The following is a 23,479-nucleotide window of genomic DNA, read 5'->3' on the forward strand; positions in this document are numbered from 1 at the left end:
ACAATCTTGGACCCTCTAAGTAGATAACTAAGTTCGCAAAACATGAAATACGTCTATATCTCGTTAATGTATTGATTGTTTTAGTAAAACAGTTACAAAATATGTTAAATAATTTATAGTTGATAATTAATTATATATAATAGACTGAAAAGAGCTTACTAGTTTTGCATTATGTGTGGAACACAATTTTTTTTTTTAGACAAACGATATTATCTACACTAAGGGGGAGAGGGTTGAGCTTAGCCTCGCAATGAGCTAGCAGTAAAGTGGCTCAAAGTCACATTTGGAAAGAATCGAATCTAAGACCTATCACTTATAAGTGAAGAGGAATACTACTAGACCATAGTATTAAGTGGCGTGTGGAACATCATATTTTATAGTACTAATAGATGGGATTTTAGTCGAATGACGAAATATTTGGGAACTCGACTAACAGTAAGTCAGTAGTTTTTCTGCATATCATCTTTCTGCTGTTACTGCATTGTTAAAACAAAAAGAGGCTTCTTCTTGTCATCTGATGAAAATATCACTCACATGCTTCACAGCTAGAAATTTGTCCTTTGCCCCCATCGTATAGTTTCGAAATACAATACATGTGAACCCTAATGGGCATATTCCTAACAACCAATTGCAATGAGCTCAAGATATTTTCATATCCCTCTATATATATGTTCCCAATTATCATGAAGCATATCTCAAAAACAGCTTTAGCAATCACACAATTTTTGTGCTACGTAACGATGATATTCCCTATCTTGTTCACATTTTTTCTCCTCCTCTCCTACTCCAATGCAGCCTGTGCAGGACTTCTGCGTTGCAGACCTCACAGCTCCTGACGGCCCTGCAGGCTACTCTTGCAAAAGCCCTGCAACAGTTAAAGTAGACGACTTTGTTTTCTCGGGCCTAGGCGTTGCTGGCAACACTACAAACATCATCAAGGCTGCAGTCACCCCTGCATTTGCTGCTCAGTTCCCTGGTGTCAACTGGCCTTGGCATTTCACTCGCGCGTCTAGACCTGGCTGTTGGTGGAGTGATCCCATTTCACACACACCCTGGAGGTTCGGAAGTCCTAATTGTCATCGAAGGGACCATCTGCGCCGGCTTTGTTTCCTCAGCTAACACAGTTTATCTACAAACTCTTGAGAAGGGAGACATTATGGTTTTCCCTCAGGGGTTACTGCACTTCCAAGTGAATGGAGGTGAGACTACGGCCCTTGCATTTGTTAGCTTCAGTAGTCCAAGCCCAGGGCTGCAGATTCTGGACTTTGCGCTGTTTAAAAATGATTTACCAACGGAACTGATAGCGCAGACTACTTTCCTTGACGTTGCTCAGATCAAGAAACTGAAGGGCGTTCTTGGTGGTACTAATTAGTAATTAAGCTCTCTCATCTTTGAATTTCAGCCAGCATTATCACTAAAGATTGTATCTTTCTTGTTGTGTTGAACGTCCCATTTCGGTTTCCTTTCAGTGGTGGTTTTGATTCGTTGCAGAAGATTACTTCGTTTGATTTTTGTATGTTTGTGGTAGAAGTTTTGTTGTGTGTGCTTTGTTGTTGAAGGCAAATGCCCTATTTATTTGAAACCCTAGTTCTTATTTGCATATCTTAAGATTGAATAAATGCATGTTTCTTTATATATCTTGTAAACTTTCAAGCAAGAATCATGGAGCTAAGGTACAATCAAACCCAAATGAAGAAAGTGTTGAACACAATCATACACTACCAATGGCCGTATCAACTAATTTTCGTCTGGTTTAAATTTTTGTGGATTGTTTGGTTGAATTTTTTGTGTAGCCTCATCGTCACATGATGTTACTTATCCATTCGTGTTATTATGTAGGTATATATCTATATACAGTACTATACCCAATTTCCTTATAAAAAAATGTACAATCCACAAATTATAACGTGATTAATATCACCACGTAGTTACTTCCTCAAGAAGACTTCAATCAGTAGCATAATTAAGCATAAATGTAGGCTTACTTTCTGCAGATTAACCAAGATTTCATGCCAAATCCATTTTTGCACGACCAGTAGCATAATTAAGCATCAATGCGGGCTTACTTTCTGCACATTAACCAAACTTTCATGCCAAATCCATTTTTGCAAGACGGTCATCGATCAAAATCACGTTTTCCTTCCCCCTTCTTTTCTACATCATAAGGCACTATAGTTGTTTTTTTTTTTTTTTGAACAAACGATATTATCTATACTAAGGGACTGGTGGAGCAGTGAGCTAAGCCTTAGAATGGGCTAGCAATAATATGGTTCAAATACGCTTTTGACGAGAATCGAACATAAGACCTCACATTTACAAGCGAAGAAAAATATCACTATACTGTATTACTGAGTGGCTATAGTTGTTAAAGAAACAAAAATATCTTGGCACTTTTCAATCACTTTCCTTGGGCACTTTCCAAGAAAACATTAGGTTAACAACTTTATAATGTTATTCATACCATATTTTTATTTTACATTTCTATACCACCTTAGGTGGCATCTGATGTGGACAACCACATCATTTGAAAAATTTGCAAAACCCAAGGAAAGGAAGGAGAAATACTCCTCGTATACCACAATCATCATTTGATTAACTAGTTTTTCTTAATTATTAGTTTATTAAATAATGAACTAAATTTAAAAATCTGATTAATTCAAATGATGTGGCTGTCCGCATCAAATGTCACCTAAAGTGATATGAAAATGTGATACAAAAACATGGTATGAATAGCATTACTCTTATTTTCCTTAATTGCCCATCAATAAATCCACATCTGCAAATCACTACCTTAGGATGTTGGATCAAGGTCTATATATATATATATATATATATATGTGTGTGTGTGTGTGCGTGTGTGTGTGTGTGTGTGTGTGTGTGTATGTATGTATGTATGTATTAACGATATTATATACACTAAGAAGAGGGATGGGCTTAGCCTCGTGATAGGCTAGCAATAATGTGGTTCAAATTCGTCTTTGACGATAATCAAATCTAATACCTTTCACTTACAAGTGAAGAAGAATATCATTAGACGGTAGTACCAAGTGGTAGATCAAGGTTATTTGAATTCATATAACACCCTTTTATCCATACTCTTATTTTCTCATTTTGCACTCCTTATTTTCTCTCGAATTGAACAATAGAAAAGAGAGTCAATGAACAAAAATAAACAGAGAAACGCATAAGACGGAACTTGAGGTGCGAGAAAAATGACGTAATTTGATGACCACAGCGACGAAGGGTGAGCAGAGCCTATGCAGGAAGGCCCAAAATGGTGGGTGGGTTTGGTTTGGCCTTACTGGATTAGCTCTTTAACAATGGAGGTTGGTAGGTGTGTGGGTGTGGATTTTCTTCTTTGAGCTTGAGAGCGTTTGAAAATCTATTATATAACGGTAAAGTGAGCTCCCGGAGTACGCAAAATCCGTTATACTGTTCCTCATTTTCTTTCTCCTTTACTTTTTCTTCATGAAGCTCATGTTCTTTTGCTTTTGAAATGGAATGATACTTGTTTTTAGCAGACTTTCAACCCTAGTAGTAGTCGATATTTACCTCATCGACAAAATTATAGCATAAACACTTCTAATTTTGTGTGATACTGAAAATATCGTTACACGTGTTATAATACGAATGGATATTTAAAATATGAGTAAAAAGAAATTGAAAATGAAGTTAATTATCAAGGAAGATGGATATTTAGGTGATTTTATTTGGACACACACGAGTGAGTTTGCTTTGCTAGCACTCTCTAAGATAGGTGGAATCCACATACAATATTAAAGGGGAACTGTTATTAGCACTTCAAAATTTCATTCTACACTCCTCATAAATGTATTTTTCTTTCTAATTATAGAAAGTTTGGAGTGTCAAATAAGATTTTTGAAGTGCTAATAACAATTCCTTATTAAAGTCCATATATATTAAAATGCGTATTAGTTTTCTGTGTCCAAATATTGTAATTATGATGAGATGTGATTTTCACACACAATCTTTAGCTTCACTCACCCCTCTTTATTTCTAGCCATCAGATTAAACAAATCAAACAAAAGCAACAAATATAAATAAACATGAGTGTGTGAGAAGCTAATAAAAAAGTGTATATTTATCATTTCTTAGTATTTTTATAACTAAAGCTATAAATCCCATAGGTTTCAAGTCTTTCCAGCCTCACTTGATTAGATTGTATTTCCTAACATGACTGACCTCTCGAGTTACCACTAGACAATGAGGACGACTTACAGTTTGGATGGTAGACTAGTCACTGATCTAATCCCAAAATTAAGGTTATTAATCGACATAATTTATCTAATTGAAAAAGACCCGAAGGAGTTGGTGAATGATAGGTCAACATCGAAATCAAAGCTTGAACCCCAAGTTATAATATAATCCTATTTATATTTAAGACTAAGTAGTTTATGCATATAAACAATATTGATTTATAAGACATGGTCCATCTCCAACTCAACTCGATTGGACAAATTAAATTCGCAGAATATGTATCATATTATATTTGCCAGTAGGCTTACAGCTAAGATGCATATCATATTATCACTATTTTGGTCCCACCCCTCCCATTAAAATTCTATACAACGTAATCCCTAACTCCGCATACATGAGTTAGTGTAATTAGTTCAGCTGTGTTGCATACAAGTTCGAATTTCTGTCTTCCAAAAAAAAAAAAAATCTCTCAAAGTAGATGCTGATGTTGAATCTGGTTCTTTATCTTTATATCTTTGTTTCTTTTTCTAATGAATCCTATCTAAACACCAATCACCAAGGATGATCCTCTTTAATTATGCTAAATTGCCAATCATTGAAATCAAAGCATCTATGATTAAGATATCAAAAACGATTCTATCCCTTACTTTAGAGGGTAACGTTAATAAGACTAAATTCGGAGACAAAATTTATAAATAAAATGATGATGTGTCATCAATATGAATAAATACGTTCATCAACGTTTAAATAATAAACCAACATTCAACTTTCACATCCTTCCGTTTCCAAAATTTTATTATCTCTATAGCATTATTAACTCGGATCAACAATTGATATGGTCGTACAGTTAACACCCATACACATAAATTTTCAGGTGTCTTTCTTTAGTTATCAAATTGCCACCTCAGCGGACTCATAACTTTTTCATCTTTCTTCTTTTGGCCGGTAGACAGATTATTACTCTTTTTAGCTTGTGTTATATATTAAACATGAAAATGATTTTCTGATACATTTTTTTGCTTTCTGCACACCTGTGTATATATTTACATTTTTTCAATTCTTTGTTTATTATTCAATGCAGAAGTAAAAAATAAACATGATTTGGAGAAAAAGAAAAAAAAATGTACGGACATTATTTCCCGTGTTGTATTAAACATTTCCACATAAATATAAAATTTTAGAGTAAACGAGAAAGAAATAAGGAGATTGAGCCAGGTTAGCAGGGTGGCAATCAAATGGAAAAGAAAGGAAGACAACCCCTTTCTCCAAGTCTGAGTTGTAAATGACAGACTGGCGTAGCAAGGTCAAGCAGGAAGAGAGAGAGAGAGAGAGAGAGAGTATATATAGACAGATAAATATGCTGTTCATATATAGTGTGTTTCTGTATATATATTCCTTCTTTCTTTCTCCTAGAATTGTCCCTCTATTATCGCCTTGGATTCTGCAGAGTTAGAGAGAGAGAGAGAGAGGGACGAGACAGAGAGAGAAGAACCATGAGTCTCTTTGGCCTGGGAAGCAGGTTTGTTCCTAATGATCCCAACTTTTTTAATCCAATATATTCAAAACTAATCTGTTTTATTTATTTATTTTACATTCAGGATCATGAATTCTATAGAACAAAACTTTTTTTTTTTGTCTCAAGATTTTTTCTTGGGTTTTGTGATGATTTTGATATCTCTGTCATATTTGATGCATGCTTTTCCTCCTCTCATATTTTGTTTTGATAGAGGTTTCTGCTATATGGGCACCAATCAAAATTCAAAATTTTATCTGTTTACTAATTGAAATTTGGTTCAGGAAAACAAAAAGGGTTTTTTATTCATGTTGTTTTATTGCCATTGAGACAATAATAAAAACTGTTACTTTGTTCTTTGTTCGAATCCGGAACATGTTTTTATGTTTTCGTCCTACCCTGAATCACATATTTGATAATTCAGCAGAAACCAGAAGACATTCCGGCCGAAAAAGAGCGCTCCATCCGGTAGCAAGGTTGGTTTATTAGTTTAAAAAACTTCATTTTAATTCTTAAAAAGATGAGTTTTAGACTACCTTGTATAAGATTACAATCCAATTTTAGTCCCTAGTACATTTAATCATCTCATTTATTAGTTATATTTTGATGTTTTATTTATCTTTTTATTCCTATTTTAATGTATTAATTACATTTGAATTTGAATTTTATTTCATTTATCATAATATATTTTAATGTCTACATTTAGGCAACTAATTTTTTTTATAATATATAGTCCGATAACAATTTTGTATGTTCTTCATTTACGTACATTAATACATCTGAATATTTCAGTATATCCTTCGATACAAACATATAGGTACATTAATTCATCAATAGAAACATATACATGCATTTTGGTACACACATTTGAGTTTTTTTTTTTAGTACAACGATATATTTTACACTAAAGTGAGGGTGATTCCGTTAAGCCACACAATGAACAACTTAATTTGGTATCGAATTCGTCATCCACGAGATTGAACTTAACACCTCTCATTAGAGTATTGACTTTTAGGTACATTAATTCAATATACTATATTTTGGTACATACATTTCGGTATTGACATTTGCGTAAATTAATTCAATATAATACATTTTGGTTATACATTTAGGTTTATTATAAAAATATTTCGGTACAATCATGGACGTACAAATATTTCGATACAAAAAAGTCAATTTTATATATTTTGACACAGTCATTTCTATACACTTATATGTATTTATATATTTTTGTATCACAAATATCTTTTAATATTTTCTCATTTATATTCATTTATAATTAAAGAACTAAATATGTGCATATTAATAAAATTAAAATTTACTGTGGAGAGATTAAATAAAAATACATATTAAATAACAAAAATTGAATATAAATTTTAATAAAAGTACACTTCAAGGGATTAAATTGAATATGTAATCTAGCATCAAGTTTTTTTTTTTTTAAATTTTAATCTTTTACAAGAACTAATGTTCAAAAACCCTTATTAGTTATTACATCCCTCAGCCAACCCTAATCATGTTTACTTATTCCTGTGGTTGGTTTGTTTTTTATTTCTCAAAGGTTTTTCATGAATTTTTTTTTTCCTGATGGAAGAAATATATATATGTACTTTGATAAATGTAGGGTGCCCAGCTTCAGAAACACATTGATGCTACCTTGGGCAGCGGCAACCTGAGGGAGGCCGTTCGTCTGCCTCCCGGCGAAGATATAAACGAATGGCTGGCAGTAAACAGTAAGAACTTCAAGATGATCATCGTAATCATTATGGTGTTAATGTGTGCATGTTTACATATCAATACAAAATTCACTGGGAAATTGTTATTGCAATATATTTTAACTTCTTTCAATTTTTACAGCTGTTGATTTTTTCAACCAAGTGAACATTCTATATGGAACTCTCACGGAGTTCTGCACGCCAGTCACTTGTCCGACAATGTCTGCGGGGCCAAAGTATAGTTCTTGATCATCCAGTAATTTCTTTTTACAATTTTGTTAACTCTGATCAATTCTCCCCATTCAACAACAGTTCCTTCGATAAGCAGTTTTTTGGGAACATATTTCCTAAGTGCTAAGTTTGGTTAAGCTCTCCACAGGTATGAGTACAGATGGGCTGATGGAGTTACAATCAAGAAACCAATTGAGGTCTCTGCTCCAAAATATGTCGAGTATCTAATGGACTGGATCGAAGTTCAGCTCGATGAGGAATCCATCTTTCCTCAAAGATTGGGTAAGCAGAAAACTTTTCTGAAGCTAATTAGACCTGAATTTTGATGAAGCTCCCTCCATCAACTCATCTGCTGTTATGTGCTACAGGAGCACCCTTTCCATCCAATTTCCAAGATGTCGTCAAGACCATTTTTAAGCGATTGTTTCGTGTTTACGCGCATATCTACCATTCTCATTTCCAGAAAATTGTGAGCTTGAAGGAAGAAGCTCACCTCAACACCTGCTTCAAGCACTTTGTTCTCTTCACATCGGTAAGCTTTTTGACTACGCATGACGCAGCTCTACCTCCTTTCTTTCGTAAGTTTAAGTTCTTCGCTCCGCTTCTCTTTGTTTGATGTTCATTTTTTCACATTGTGACGCAGGAATTCCGCTTGATCGAAAAAGGGGAGCTTGCGCCTCTTCAGGACCTGGTTGAGTCGATTCTACAGCCTAAGTGATTTCTAGAATTTTGGTCTCATGTTTTTGGATTTTGGTTCTGTTTTTGAGCGCACATTTTTGTCAGCTTCTACTTGCCCATGCAATATATGTGCAATGAGATGCCTTGTTTTAGCACCCTCTGTTTCTCTATCCGTCTCCTGTCCTTGTTGAGGACCATTTCCTTAACTTCTGGGAATTTTAAGAAAGCTGTTTCTGGTTGTAATTTTATGTTCCAAGCAATTATCTTACGTCAAATCACAACCGTATAAACTGTTTATTCAAAATTGCCAGTCATACATCAATTTGGATGATTGGATGTAATTGGTACTATCATTCAAGTTTACTTATAAGTGACTCGGATTCACCCATTAAATTTCTTGGAATTCTTTAACCCACGTTCTGTCGTTAATACATCATATATTTATATACTACGATTAACAAAAGAACATAATTCCTCAAATTGCAGCTTGTAATTAAATTGATATTCTTTGAATTACATTTTTGTACTATTGAAATCTTGAAGTAATACATTCAATTCGGTATCAACCCTTTGTATCCCTATCAATTTTGGAGCCCCCTACCTGCTCAGTAAAAATGCTATGGACAAAAAAAGTACGAAAAAATACGTGCAGAATAAAACTTCAGTGTAAATCTAATTGCTGTGGTACACTGGCAAGGAGGTTCTCTGTTCATGGTATCAATCTTTACTTTCCAGTAGTCGTTGGGAGAACGCACAAGTGACTTCTGTGTTGAACCTCAAATTAGGCTGCCAAGAACATCGTGTCCCAGTTTAAACTGCTCGAAGGTTTGTTTTTTCACCCCCAACGATGCCAAATTACCTACTGATTTTTTTTGCAGTTGGAAATTTAAGATTGCCACCCTCATGTCGATTCGTTTGAAATAATGGCAGCACATACCTTGATGTCTTGCGCGAAGCTGATCTCATGCAGTGATTTAATGCAAAACCTTTTAGCAGCCTCTACTTTTTCCATCTTGTTTCACGTATACAGCCTGGATATGGATTCGCGTAAAAGCTTTCCTCCAGTTTCGGAAACTCACCAGGCTCTCTCGGATATGGAGCTCCAACTCTGTCTATGTGACGCTTTTTCACCTTGGAACAGAATTTGTTCCAAGAGATTTTTCCTTCGTCAAATTTATCGACAAGTTTTACAAAATTCATCCTGCATCCACAATGGAATGTCACTTATTGTACGCTGAAGATGTAACGAAAGAAAAGAAAAATAATCATGCTAAAAGTAGTTGTAAGAAAATAGGTTATGTATTTACCCGTCTGGATTGATGGTCCTTCTTAAAGTTCTCAAAGTGCCTATGACCTTGCACTGCTTTTGCCACGTTTCCATCATATGTATAAAGAAAAACATCACTCTGTAAGGCAACAGCATAGTCTATACCAGCCAACATGTTCTGATGATTCTTGAATGGACTCAGCTCTTCCTCTTCGGTGAGAGTGGAATGGGAAAATATGTTGGGGAATTCATCCTCAAGATGTTGCATGCTTCCATTCCCATAAGCTTCACCAGCTACCAAGTAAATCCTGGTAGTGGATGGAAAACCAAGCCCTCTGAGCAAAAGTGAAGTCTCCCTTGGCGTCAGTGGGCAGCCCCCAAGCAACCTTCTCTCTGTCCCATTAATTTCTTTCTCCTTCCAGTGGCGGACTTCATATCGCATTCTACGTAGTTCTTTGTCCTCTTCTGCTGTCAAACTATGACTGCAGCCCGTAAACGCAAGCATATCCTTCTCATACCTGATGAAGAAATTACAGTTCAATAAGAGGGAGATAAGTTTACAATAAGTTGCTGAAATCACCCTACTTATCAAAGAAAGCAAACGAAACCTACTTTTACTAATGCAAATTCATTATATATTGGAATACAAATATTTAACATAAATCACTATTTCATCTCTGAAAGATCACTAACTTCATGAGCACCAAAAGAGTGAAACGGTCCATCTGATATTAAAGTTTAAACTTATTAACATTTGCCTCAGATGAAGAGCAAGATAAGGGCCTCCATTTTGCCGCATTCTAGAAACCAAGGTTTTTCCAAGTTCTTCTATTGTAGCTGAATACTTCAACGCCCTGTAATTCACACGGCACTTCCGCCTTTGGATGGAATTTGGGAGGTTATTATTGGCAATCCGAGAATCTGTATGAGTGAAATAGATTACTTTGTGCTGCTTCAACAGTGGGAGAACCTCTGACTTATAATAACTAGCCTCTAAAAATGAATGTTAATCACTTGACAGTAATTAGTCTAAAAATGGTAAACATGTGATACGTTGGCGTTGCACTTAAGAGTAGCCACTCTTGTGCATTGAATGGCAATTTAATAACCAAAAATCTAGATCTTTTTAGAATGTAACATCGCATCCCTAATGATTGCTTATCCTATGCTCCTCTAACAACGATGAAGGCTTATCCTATGTTCCTCCACCGAGGATGAAGTAATAAACATTATAAGTTGATACTGACCTTTGACCAAGATATTAGTGTCTTGTTGAATGGCTCGATTCCAGCATAGGCAGAGGGTAATGTCTCAACTATGTGGATATCATCCTTTAGAGTTTCAATAAAGTGTTGCCAATCAAACAGATCTTTAAAACCACTACAATTAGATATGAAAATGAAGTATTAGTTCGGAGAATATCACTAGGAAAATTGAATGTGTATCATCTGGTGCATGAAGAGGGCTGAATAACCATTCAGGACATTCAGAATTATATGGAAACAAACAAACCTCTCATCAGCCCAGTAGGAAGTGTGATCAAGTGAAGGTAGGACAAGCGCTGCCTTCATAATCTTAGCAACAGCAACCATATCACAAATCTACACTCTAAAATTTCCATGCAGCAGACTAGAGTAATATATAATAGATTATAACTGTAGAAACAATCAAACTAGACAATAGCCAGACCCCAAATCTCATCTGATTCAAGCCGCCGTTGACATTTATAAGAATGTAACCATTGGTCTTCACGTCCAGCTCTGCCAAAAGATGGAAGTAGGACATGAGATAATGAGAACCTCAAGCTCACAAAATCTAAACAAACAAAGGCAGGAAGACAGCGAGAGAGAAGAGTAAAGTCATATAGTTGAATGTGTTGCATACTTTTGTGAATTTTTGACAACTCAATGCAATGACTGTAATTCTCACTGTTTGGTCAGGACCAGATACTTGTGTGCAGAACCAGAAGTCAGTTTCACAAATGAATAATCGAAAGGCCTACAGAGAAAAGAACGAGAACATCAAAGAGTCCATGCATAAGATTTTAAGGCTTACTTCAGCGCTTTTCTCTTCAACAACCACACGGTTCACACTAGAAGCCATCATTATAGTTTGTTCAACATGACCTCCTCCATCCCGATATCCATATTCATGAGAGCTTTGATCCATCCGTTTTAAAAGATTCATGGAGTCAGAACCATCCTAAGTTTAGAACAACCCATATTATGACAAATTGAAAGGGTACAGCTGAACATGAAATCCAAGAGCAATCAGATAAACAAAGAATCCAACAAAGTACACATGCACATACAATGAAAAAATTTCGCGTATCGGTATTCAGCAGAAAACTACAAGTAACATTTACTGACAAAAACAATCTCATCAAACATAACATATACAATCTCGAAAGCATTCACTCACTCATTCATTCAAACACACACACACACATAAAAACATACATATAAACACAGTCACAGACTGGATTTAAAAAAAAAAAAAAAAAAAAAAAAAAAAAGAACATACTAACAGAACCATTTTTCTTTAATTTGAGCATATTCTAACTAATCTAAGCTAAGGGGAGCGGATTCGAAGTGCTCTAGTCAACTTAGCTATGACATACAAGCATATATTATAGAACATTATATTTTGCCAACCTGATTGGACGTAGCAGTTTCAATAACAGATCCAAACCAACCAGTTGCACAAATCTTCAGAATCCCAAGAAACAAACAAATCCACAAAATGCAAAGAACATCCAATGGCCAAGCTTCCTCTTCTCCCTCAACCCCAAGTCCACCACTGCAGATCCAATTGGCCTTCTCAGAAACCCCCTCGCTGCAACTCTCTGGCTCACATGGTTGTGGGTCTGCTTCCTTTCCAACACCGAGTCAAACCCATCACCTGGAACCGAGTTCCCGCCGATTTCAGATCTGGGCAAGTTCAGCTGGAGGTCAATCTCGTACTCGCCGGCGCCCCCGAACACGCCATTGCCACCGTTGGTGCCGCTGCCACTTCAGTTGTTGCTGTGTGAGCTGCCGGTGTTGGCGACGGCGGCACTGGCGTTGGGGTTGCGCTTGAATGAGTGAGCTCGGCGCGTCATTGCACCGGAGAATCTCGGGCTGTTGACTCGCTGCGAGACGCCATCGCTGGCGTTGTGGAGATGGTGGTGGTGACCCATGTCCTGAAACTCTGTAAAAGCTATAGAACGCCGCGTTTGTAGTGATCAGTGTGGTGTTTATTGCTACAGTTGGTGATTGGATTGGGCTGCGAACGCCATTAAAACAGCCAGCCTTTCAATGAAAGTCCTGAAATCCGGGCTTGGTGGGATGAATGGTGAGAGAATCGACAACGGGTTCGGGGTGGAATTTGATTTGTTTAGTAAGGCTGTAGCCAATGACGATGGTGACACTAATTGCGATTTGAATTTTTGGATCCAATATTCACCACGATTCCCATTTTTTTTCCCTTTTCTAGAGGGAAAAAGGATAAAAGTTTTTTCATGGAAATATAATCATGTAAATTTATCTGTCAATTTTTTAATTTTTATATGTCAGATCCAATAAATTGAAAAAAAAATAATAATAAAAAATTAACAAAAGTGCATGAGAATGATAAATGAGTGTATGAATATCTGTTCGTCAAGTGCGTCATTAGCTCTTGCTCGTTTCTAGTAACTGATCGAGTTTCTTCGTCCCTTTCTCGTTTTTTATTAACGCAAGTAACTCAATTCTCTTTTTTACGAAAATCCCCGAGTTTATGCATTTTACAGAAACTAAAGTAGTCACTAAAAGCAGAGGAGTTCCCTCACTACGAAAGGTGCCCCATTGATGGATGAGTTCCTAAACTAGACATTATTATGTTGCGTTCATCCACCAATGAAGAAAATGCTCCAATTTTCCTTTCTGAAGGGAACAAAGGTACTCGATCAAATCAAGTCTTTTCAAGTACGATGGACACTAGACATTCCACAGCACTTTTTTACATATATATATATATATATATATATATATATAATATGTGACATCACTTTTTTACATAATTTTTAACACGTTATTATGAAATGAGCTCTACAAAAACGTGTCAATAATTATGTAAAAGATGTTGAGATGGATTCATGGTGTTATATTCTTATTTCTTTTTGGGGGTGGGGTGGGTCAGTTGTACTATATTATCGTAATCACAATGGTCCAAATGAGATGATAAGAAGAGTCTAGATCTTGGAATATACTATCCACACACTTTTTTGTACTTTTCACATGCTCTTATTAATTTATGTCCGTTAATTTTTTTCAATTCTTCCAATCTGACGATCAGAAACTGAAAATATGTGGGAAAAGTAAAAAGGGATGTGAGGATGTCACATCCCTAGATCTTTTAGAACGCATCTTCTTTTATATATTTGTTATTTAGTGTTATTATTTTGAACATATTTTGTATATTCACTTATGTTCACTAATGTGGATATGTGACCAATTGTAAAGTAAAGAGAATTGAAAGGGACATTAGTATTATGTTATACATCCGGAACATAATCTTTATATCTATAAATTGGACATTTGTCTCAACCTATGATTCCTAAGAGAGTGTTGTCAATTTCCTGTTAGACTTTACTCTTGTTCTCTAATGACACAAATTTGTAACACACGCTTCTTTTATGAGCGTTTTTATTGAATTTTTTTTTATAGGTAAATAAGAATTCTAATTCCAGTGCTTTTATAAATTTGAAACACTTTAGTCTATTGTGTTAAACTATTATCACTAACTCAAAAGTGTATGAAATATTTAGTTCTATGCATCTTTCCAATCTAAAAAGAGTTTGTCTGTTCGAATTTCGTTATCTCCATCTATTAAACAAGTATAATGTTATTTACACATCTATTTTTACATCCTATATGACACACCCCAACCGAGAGCGGGGTATGCTGGCCGCCACGTGGAAGTGACGTAGCCATGTGCACAGTGCGGAAGCTAGAAACAGTAATAGAAAAGTACGAATAATTTAAAACTAGTAACTATAGAGTAATAGGATAAGTGCTAGTGTAATTAAAACACTGAATTCAGAGCCTAAGGTATACAGCAGCCCAAATATAAATGTTACGACAATAGTGCGCCCGTAGGCGACCCTACGTAGGTGAAGGTCTGTCAGAATGCCGGGACGTCCCTGGGGAAACCACCGAACCCGCTAAGCTACTAGAACCTGGAGGGGCGCAAAAACAAAAGCGTGAGTGGGCAAAACAAATATCTTAGAAAACCAATTCATAAAACATAATATAACCCCTCGCCGTAAAACCTGTATACTTCCCAGAAATAAGCATATAAACGTAGGTATAAATATGCCAAGTATACTCAAGGGTATGCCAACATGCTCAAGGCCTCATAATAACATGTACGTACTCAGGTATGTATATCACGTCAATATTATAATGATTTGGCAGCCGGAGTCCCCTAAGTGACCTGTACGGCTGAATCTAGAGCTCAAATCACAACTCAATCACTAAACCTGCCAACGAGTCGGAACCACCTATGGTGGTCTGTACGACAAGTCTGGGTGCACTACATATAAACGCTCTAGTGCTACGATCACGTGAAGGCTGTGCGAATAATCGCGGGTCACCTACGAGTCGGAACCACCTATAGTGGTCTGTACGACAGGACTGTGCACCTAACTTGGATTCAAGTTGAGCGTGTGGTGCGGGAGGTGAACAACACGTGAAGGACTGTGCCCTACTCTGGGCGGGAGCACTAACACCGGGGGTGCAGGTTATGAGCTCTCTAAGCATCTCTAACCGCTATTTAATGCAAATGATAAACCATACTTACCTGGCACTTACCTGGGCCGCCACAGCACCAACATACATAATGAAATCATAAATGAATATATACTAAAACGTATATGCCACCAATCATGCATAAACATCAATCATATAAAAAGAATGGCATAAAACAAAGCATTTATACTAATTCTGGGAATTTATACGTATATAGGTATATACGGAAAACAAAAGCCCACTCACTGGTAAGTAGAAGGGTCGTAGCCCCCCTGCCTCGAATGTGCACGCTCGTCCTCGGGATACGTGTCACCTATATGTGAATTAACTACAAAAACGTTAACTTTAAAGCACATAACCGTCCGTTCAAAATAACTTCTCATACATTGCTCAAAATGGACAAATGAATATACCAACGTGACCTACACAACCTCACGATCACAACCATATTTTTAAAATAATTTTTGGACATGTCACGCGCCCCCACGCGCCAGCACAGGCACGGGTCCACGCGCCCCCCACGCGCGGCCACGTGACCTGCACACTGACGGCGTCAGGTGACGCCGTCAGGAATATTCCCTGGAATATTCCGTTAACCTTGACTGACGCCGTTACTGTCTGTTAGGAATATTCCGTTAGCCTTAACGGAATATTCCCCTGTCTTCTCCGGCGAGCCACCGCCGCCGGCGCCGGCGCCGTCGCCGGAAAACTGGAAATTTTTCAAACTTCGTTTTCTCACTCATTTTTCAACCATTTTTCACGTTCTTTATACCAAAATGAAGCTTAGGACTAGTAGAATCACGTTAGACAACTTTTAAGGCCTAAAAATCAAGGAATCTCACCTGCAACAACGATCCAAGTTCGGCCAACTTTGAACCAAGCTTTCCCGACGTCCAAAATCACCCAACGAAGCACTCCCAAGCTCCTGGGAACCTCACTAACACAACTACAAGCTTAAAATGTCCAAAAACATCCTATATTAGGTTTGCATGAATAGTGACCCAAAACGGACCTTGTAAAATCGACGTGAAAACGTCGAGATTCTTACCTGAAAATGGCACCACTAGACTCCTCTCAGCTCCACGAGTTCAATGGTAGCCTTGGATCCCTCGATCTGTGACGTTTTAGGGTGTGTGTGTGTGTGTCCGTACGTATAAGGTGGAGAAGAAGGGGGAGAGAGAGACACGGGAGGGAGAGAGAGTGACAGAGACAGAGACAGAGGGTGAGGGTGAGTGAGACAGTGTGTGTGTGTGTGTGTGTGTGGCCCAAGTTTGCCAACACCACACAAACAACCAAACAACATAACAAAGTAACTAGGGGTAAAATGGTAATTTCACGCGTACGGTTCTGATAACTCCGGGACGGGATGTCACACTATATACTTTCTTAATTTTTGTCCATTAATTTTATTAAATTCATTCAATCCTATAGCCGAAAATTAAAAGAAATGTGCAAAAAGTAAAAATAAGCGTGTAAATAGTAATACTCTAAACAAATTACGGTAGGTATGAATACGTGTATAAATTAATGTCATAAGCCAAGTGGAATCAAACTGCCTGCCAATACTAACTTTTACATATATTGTTTTTTGGGGTTGGAAAGAGAACATTCATTAATTAAGAAAATTAAGTACAAACAACAAACGGTCAAAGCGAAAAGTGAGCAATAACCCAAAACATTCAGGGAGCCCCAACCAAGCTTATGCCAGCAAAAGAAACAAAGCAACAAGGGAGTTTTAACGAAAAATCACATTTTTACACTAAAAAGTCAATCATGGTACTATTTATTTTACCCTTTATTTTTTCCTATATCGTTAAAACTCAAAGTTTTCAAGCCCTTTTCATTAGATTTCCTAAGCAAACAAAAGGAAACCCTAATCTCCAACACTGGAGAGCAGCATGCCGCATCCACTAAGATTGCACCAAATTCCAAATCACACACGAACCATAAGATTAATCTTGAAACACCGAAACAAATCGAACCTTCGAGATCCAAACCATCGACAGGAATACCTACAAAGAGAACTAGAGAACCAAACAAAAAAAGAAAAAGGGGAGGGTCGAATGGGGTGTGTAAAACACCCTTGTTACAACGCAAAACGTTCCACACTAGGCTTAAATTTGCTGACAAGCCGATAAGGCAAGGGGTTGTGAGGTATGGATCAAGGGAACCAATCGGGTCAAACACTTCAAAAGCCAGTAAGGCGCGGAGTTGTGAGGTATGGTGACTCAATATTGTGGCATTAAATCGTCAACTTATTATGGTTATTTAATTTAACAATAACATCAATTTTATACCAAAATTCTTTGATATTTTTACGAAACAATGGTACACTCGACATATTATATTAAAGGTAAAACAATAAATATGAAAATCTACCAAATGTTGACTTATTTGATAAACGATATACGATTGGAAACAAAAAAAACTAACTAACAGTAAAGTCTTGCCACAATACACGAGTCAATCATCAAAGCAAGTTGTACCTTATATTATATACTTACATCAAGTTAGTAGAGAAAACTATTCCTCAACCAATGACAAGTCAGTAAAATTGAAATTGAAGTTTAGACAATTGAAAATTAAAAGAGGGAAAAACCTATGGAGGACTAAATGGCAATTGATGTAAAGTTTAGGGATATGTTTGTGAAATTGTGATGGATTTAGGCAAATTTTGGATTTTAATATTTGTGGTGGCAATGAAAACGTGCGAAAAGAGTTGCAGTTGCGCACGCCATAGATATTATTGTCTGGCGGGAAAATCGAAGCAGGCCCAAATTAAGCGTACGGAGAAAGCTTCTCTCCTTGCGAAAACCCTAATTAAGTGGAGTGTCACTTCCAATTTCTCCGATTCTCTCCGCCCACTTTCCACTTCCGTATCCCGTCATTTCGCGGCATTTCTCTCCATCAATCAAATCCGATCAAATGACGGTTCTTAGGTCCCGCGAAACTGCCTCCCCCAAAACGACGCCGCCTAAGTCCAAGACGCGGCTCAAATTAGAGCCCCCCACGCCAGCCCAGACCCACGAGTCCCCCACTCCTCCAGCTACCGCTTCGACCTCCTTCTCCTACCAACCCCGAAACCCTAACCCTAATTTTGGACCCAATCCCCAAAAAGGATCTCTGGGGTTGGGCTCCGGTTCGGTCCCTGTCTCGGGAGGAGTGACTGCGGCGGCGGAGTATACGTCTCGCTTCCAGGTCTCCGGGTTCTGCCGAGATGGTGGCGAGAGGGGGCGGCGGGGAACAAGGTGACGATCGTGATTCGAATGGAGAGGTGGGTTTTAATCTGTTTGGGAACAGGATTATGGTTTCGGGAGTTGAGGAAGGGACTGAGGAGTTGAGATGGGTTTCCGGAGGACAGGAGAAGGTAGAAATTGAAGAGGGTAAGAGGGGTTTGGTAGAATTAGGGCTGAGTTATGATTTAGGGATTTTGAGGGATTGCGGTGAGAAGAAAAGGAAGTTGGAGATCGATATTAATTTTCCGGCTTCCGAATGTGAAGGGGAGGATGTAGCGAGTACGCCGTTTTTGAGTCTGCGGTCAGGGAATAAAGTGACGAAACGGGGTGTGAATGGTGGTAGTAATGGAGCTTTGGTGATTGATTTAGTTGCTGATGAGCATGGTACCGTGACGAGGGAAGATGAAGTTGGAAGAGGAGAGAGAGGGAAGAGAAAGTTGGGGGAGAGTGGTTTTGTAGTCAATGGTGTCGATGTGGTGGTGTTGGATTCGGATTCGGACTCGGACGTGGAGAGGGCAAGTGAGAACGTATTGAAGAGTAGTAATCCAAAAGGGAAGATGAAGTTGAGTGATGTGATTGAAGATTTCAAAGGTGACCCGACTCCCAGTGAGAATGGTACAGAAAGGGGCAGAAGGAGATACAGCAGCAAAGAAAAAGGGAAAGGGAAATTGGTTGGAGAAGCGGTTTTATCGAGTGGTAACGATGAAGTGGAATTGGGTGTGAAATCAGAAGTTTTTAGTTCAGTTGACAATGTGTTTACGGTTCCTATTCATATAGGAGATAATGTAGCAGTGGACAATGTATTTTCGTCTCAGATTTATATAGAAGAAAATGTTGCATTGCACGATCAAAGGCAGGTAAATAACAGTAACACGAATACAAGAGAGAATGTATCAGATGGAAACGTATACATGGAGCGGTTTCGCGAAACAGCTAGGCGAAATGCACGTCGATTTGCATACTTTTCTGCTGAAGAGGAACAGGTGAATCATTTGCCTCCTGATGCTGAAGTAGCACGGGATATCGAAGATTGGCCTGGTCCCTTCTCTACGGCCATGAAAATTATTAAGGATCGAGCAGAAAAAGATGTGCAAGTGCCCTCTAACAGGACCAAACAATCATCAGTGAATTGGATTCCTAAGAAGTTTCCAGATCGTCCCCTCCCTAAGATTTCGGTCCCCTCACTGCAAGATCTGTGTTTGGTGGTTCTCGCTAAGAATGCTGATGCAATTGTTTCACTTGACCACGTGGCAGATGCTTTGAGGCACCGGCTAAGTCAGATGCTTTGTGATTCTCGAAAAATGAACAGTCATTTATTCAAACTTTTTGTTCAGGGATCTCCAACAGAGGTTCGGTTACGGGATTGCTCATGGATGACAGAGGAGCAGTTTACAGACTCTTTTCAGCAGTGCGACACCACCAATTTAACAGTACGTTCTCTTATTTTGGTTGAGCTTCTGTTTTGCATATATAATGTATATTTGTATCTGGTGCATGTGTGACGTGTCAGGTGAACTTGAAATACTTAGTTTCTGAGTCAACAGACAAGCTTGCTATGTATGAATGCAATTATGGTTCATAGGTAGTTGATGAGTATGCTCTTATTGTATTGTGTACTCATTTAACTTAACTGAGCTTTTATCCTGAATTGTTAGATTCTGCTTCTTATAGTACTGACACTCCTGTTAACTGGGAGCGGAGAGAGAGAGAGAGAGAGCATATCGATTTGTTATGATCACATTCATATCTTAATGTAAAGAAGGATGGACTGATCATAATTCCTGTGTTAGAGCTCTCAGTGTCGATTTTGTTGCGACAAGGATGTAGTGGGAAATTATTGGTGCTGAAAGTCTACTTCGTATGGTATTGATGCTTCTGTTAAATGGGAGCAGAGGGAGAGCAAACATATTTTTTCATGTTTTATCCTGATAAACATAGCTTAGCAACCTGCATTAATGTTTTAAAAAAGGATTCATGACTCACTGGAAGCCATTTCTGTTGCTTTATCAGTAATATGAAAGTTCATTGTTCATTGAGTGTAGAGCTTCCAGCTTCTTGTCTTGTAATCTGAATTTTTTTCTCTGTGGTGAAATCAGGTGCTACAACTTGATCAGTGTGGGCGCTGTATGCCAGATTATATATTGCATTCCACTTTAGCTCAGTCATCAAATTGCTTGCCCAACCTAGTCACTTTATCCCTAAGTGGTGCATGCCGTCTTTCGGATATTGGGCTTGGTAAAGTTATATCTTCTGCCCCGGCACTAAGATCTCTAAACCTCAGCCAGTGCTCTCTTCTCACTTACTCGAGCATTGGCACTGTAGCTGACTCATTGGGATCAGTTCTGAAGGAACTTTATCTAAATGATTGCCAGGGCATTGATGCTATGCTTATGCTACCAGCACTCAAGAAGCTTGAGCGTTTGGAGGTTTTTTCGCTAGCAGGCTTTGAAAATGTTTATGACAGTTTTATTAGGGAATTTATTACAGCTCGTGGTCACAGTTTGAAGGAGCTTGTTCTGACTGATTGTGTGTAAGTATTTCTAACACATTGTGCAACTTTTGCATTGAATTCTATGTTGTTTTTCTACTTATGCAGGGTTGCTTTAATTTCGTGCAGACAATTAACAGATTCTTCTGTGAAAGTGATAGCTGAAACCTGTTCGGGATTACGTGCGCTTGACCTTGGCTAACTTGAACAAATTGACTGATTCTACTTTAGGATATCTTGCAAATGGTTGCCGAGCAATTCAAACATTAAATTTTCATCGGAATCCATTCAGGTGATTTCCTAGATGAATAGGTTTAGTTTTACTATTTTCCATCAAAGTGGATATGATTATTAGTTTGTTTTTGCTAGATTATTGCAATGCTAGTACTTACTCCTGTTGAGACAGATTGCATATGACTAATTAATATGGTACGAGAATAAATAGAGTAGTTCTATTTGTGCTGACCTTTGATGATTTTCTGGGTTGGATTGTCGATCCCTGTTAAGTCGATACTAGAACCTGCTATTTTTATATTATTATTTGCTGATGTGATTTTAGTTTCATTTTGGTGCTCACACGATAGGCATTCCTCTGAGTGATAAACTTACAGAACAATCTATTCCCTGTGTGACAGTGATGAAGCCATTGCTGCATTCCTGGAAACTTCTGGAGAATGCTTACAGGAACTTTCACTAAATCATATCCAGATGGTAAAACTTTGCTCTCTCTCTCTCTCTCTCTCTCTCACACACACACACACACACACACACGCACATCTTACATGAACAGGAATATAAACATTCACAATGAATTTGTGTGTGCACCCAAACTCACTCGCACTCACACTTTCGATAATGTATATGCATGCTAAATTGCATGAACCAAAGTTGGGGTTTGACTGTGAGAATCTGCTCGCCACTTGATTGAGCAGTAGGCTTGATTTTGAGTGAGACCCTGGGCTACATAGTCACAACTAGTTGCTCCTACATTATAATATGGATTGGGTTCATTTCAGGTCGGCCACAACACAGCCATATCACTTGCCAAACGGTCAAGGATGTTGCATACCCTAGATCTATCATGGTGCCGGAATATTACAGACGAGGCCCTGGGTTTAATCGTGGACAGCTGCCTATCACTGAGAATACTAAAACTTGTCGGATGCACTCAGGTACGTACAAACTGTGATCAGTGTTCTAATTTTCTATCGCGTCTTGACAATCTGTAGCATGATAAATAATGTTGAATGGTGCTGGTTGCAGATCACAGATACTTTTCTGGATGGACACTCAAATCCAGAGGTGAGAATCATTGGCTTGAAATTTTCTCCGATACTAGAACATCTCAAGGTCCCCAATCCTCACGAAGGTCCATTGCGTTATTCCGCCGTCTATTGAATTTAGTCCCCTGTTCGGGTCATTGTCACAACGACTTTCCGAGCAACCGGAGCAAAGTGAAATTGGCCATTAGATGTTCGACATATTTACGAGTTATTTGTAATCAAACTTGACTTTGATAGACGAGGCAAGTGGAAAGATGGATATTTTGGTTGGCATTTCATATCAGTCAAGTCGAATGCTTTCTTTCCTGCACTTTCGGAGAAATCTGGTATTTTCAATTTTCAACAACCCAAAAGTGTCATTTCATAAAAGTATTATAGGAGCGTCTCTAAGTGCTTTTCTCATCTAATATGAGAGCTGATCTAGTTAGACTGCCGTTAAGTATTCTACTTCAAGAGATGAGACAAGGGTAAACTATCACCTTTAGCCCTCTTGGGCTCTTCAATTGACCAAGAGGTAAATGTTAGCCCTGTCGAAAAATTAGTAAAATGTGAATAAAATGTTTAAAAAAAAATGTGAATCTATATGTATTATATATCTATATTCTATAAATAAAAGCCAATGGAAAAGTGAATAGTGATTTTGATGTCATCAAGCTTCAACAAAAATATTTGGACAAAAATGCTTCCAAAACAAAAAACTTCAAAGGCATTCCAAAATAATGCATAAAAAATGTAGGGGCATTTTTGTCATTTTAATAGTATTTTTTAATAATTAATTATTATTATTTTAATTAGTATTTCATAATAAGCTAGCAATAATGTGATTTAATTTCTTTATTTTAAACACAGTTTAAAACATCTTAAGAGTGCGTGTAATGCCGATTATAAAAAAGGTCACTCGCATGCAGATAATAATGTGATTAAATTAGTTGTCAATGATTATTTTTTTTAACAAACGGTATTATCTACACTAAGGGGGAGGATGGGCTAATGGAAAAGTGAATAGTGATTTTGGTGTCACCAAGCTTCAACAAAAATATTTGGACAAAAAAAACTTCTTGTATGATGCGCCACAATGTTAT

The 23,479-nt window shown here is 37.6% G+C and overlaps 3 protein-coding genes and 1 non-coding gene across 5 annotated transcripts; 3 read left to right on the plus strand and 1 right to left on the minus strand.

The window, feature by feature from the left end:
• Positions 1-668: 668 nt before the first annotated feature.
• On the plus strand, positions 669-1,633 carry LOC103929728 (auxin-binding protein ABP20-like). Its single transcript, XM_048587454.1, is given in 3 exon segments — positions 669-797; positions 799-984; positions 986-1,633. Coding segments are annotated over 3 exon segments (702 nt in total). The 3' UTR covers positions 1,373-1,633.
• Positions 1,634-5,453: 3,820 nt separating this feature from the next.
• LOC125470577 (MOB kinase activator-like 1A) lies at positions 5,454-8,636 on the plus strand. Of its 2 annotated transcripts, XM_048569877.1 has the most exons (7): positions 5,454-5,737; positions 6,159-6,207; positions 7,356-7,464; positions 7,589-7,682; positions 7,826-7,959; positions 8,046-8,209; positions 8,321-8,636. In XM_048569877.1, the coding sequence occupies exons 1-7, from the start codon at positions 5,712-5,714 to the stop codon at positions 8,393-8,395; spliced, it is 651 nt and encodes a 216-aa protein (XP_048425834.1). In that variant the 5' UTR covers positions 5,454-5,711; the 3' UTR covers positions 8,396-8,636. The 2 variants fall into 2 exon arrangements, with proteins under 2 accessions (XP_048425834.1, XP_048425873.1); XM_048569916.1 differs by lacking the exon at positions 6,159-6,207 and having other exon boundaries at positions 5,460-5,737.
• Positions 8,637-8,826: 190 nt separating this feature from the next.
• On the minus strand, positions 8,827-13,078 carry LOC103951936. The gene is made up of 9 exons (XR_007259618.1): positions 12,277-13,078; positions 11,679-11,824; positions 11,507-11,580; positions 11,312-11,382; positions 11,135-11,223; positions 10,870-11,002; positions 10,381-10,613; positions 9,663-10,140; positions 8,827-9,556 (listed from the first exon to the last, which is right to left on the minus strand). It is a non-coding gene; the product is annotated as an O-fucosyltransferase 35 (transcript).
• A 5,237-nt stretch (positions 13,079-18,315) lies between these two features.
• LOC125475111 lies at positions 18,316-22,675 on the plus strand. The gene is given in 8 exon segments (XM_048579497.1): positions 18,316-18,638; positions 18,691-20,056; positions 20,723-21,156; positions 21,244-21,307; positions 21,309-21,406; positions 21,750-21,825; positions 22,131-22,286; positions 22,378-22,675. Coding segments are annotated over 8 exon segments (2,652 nt in total). The 3' UTR covers positions 22,513-22,675.
• Positions 22,676-23,479: the final 804 nt, after the last annotated feature.

The sequence above is a fragment of a genome, unplaced genomic scaffold, assembly GCF_019419815.1.
Source record: "Pyrus x bretschneideri cultivar Hongxiangsu unplaced genomic scaffold, Pyrus_bretschneideri_v1 Contig1, whole genome shotgun sequence".
NCBI lineage: Eukaryota > Viridiplantae > Streptophyta > Magnoliopsida > Rosales > Rosaceae > Pyrus > Pyrus x bretschneideri.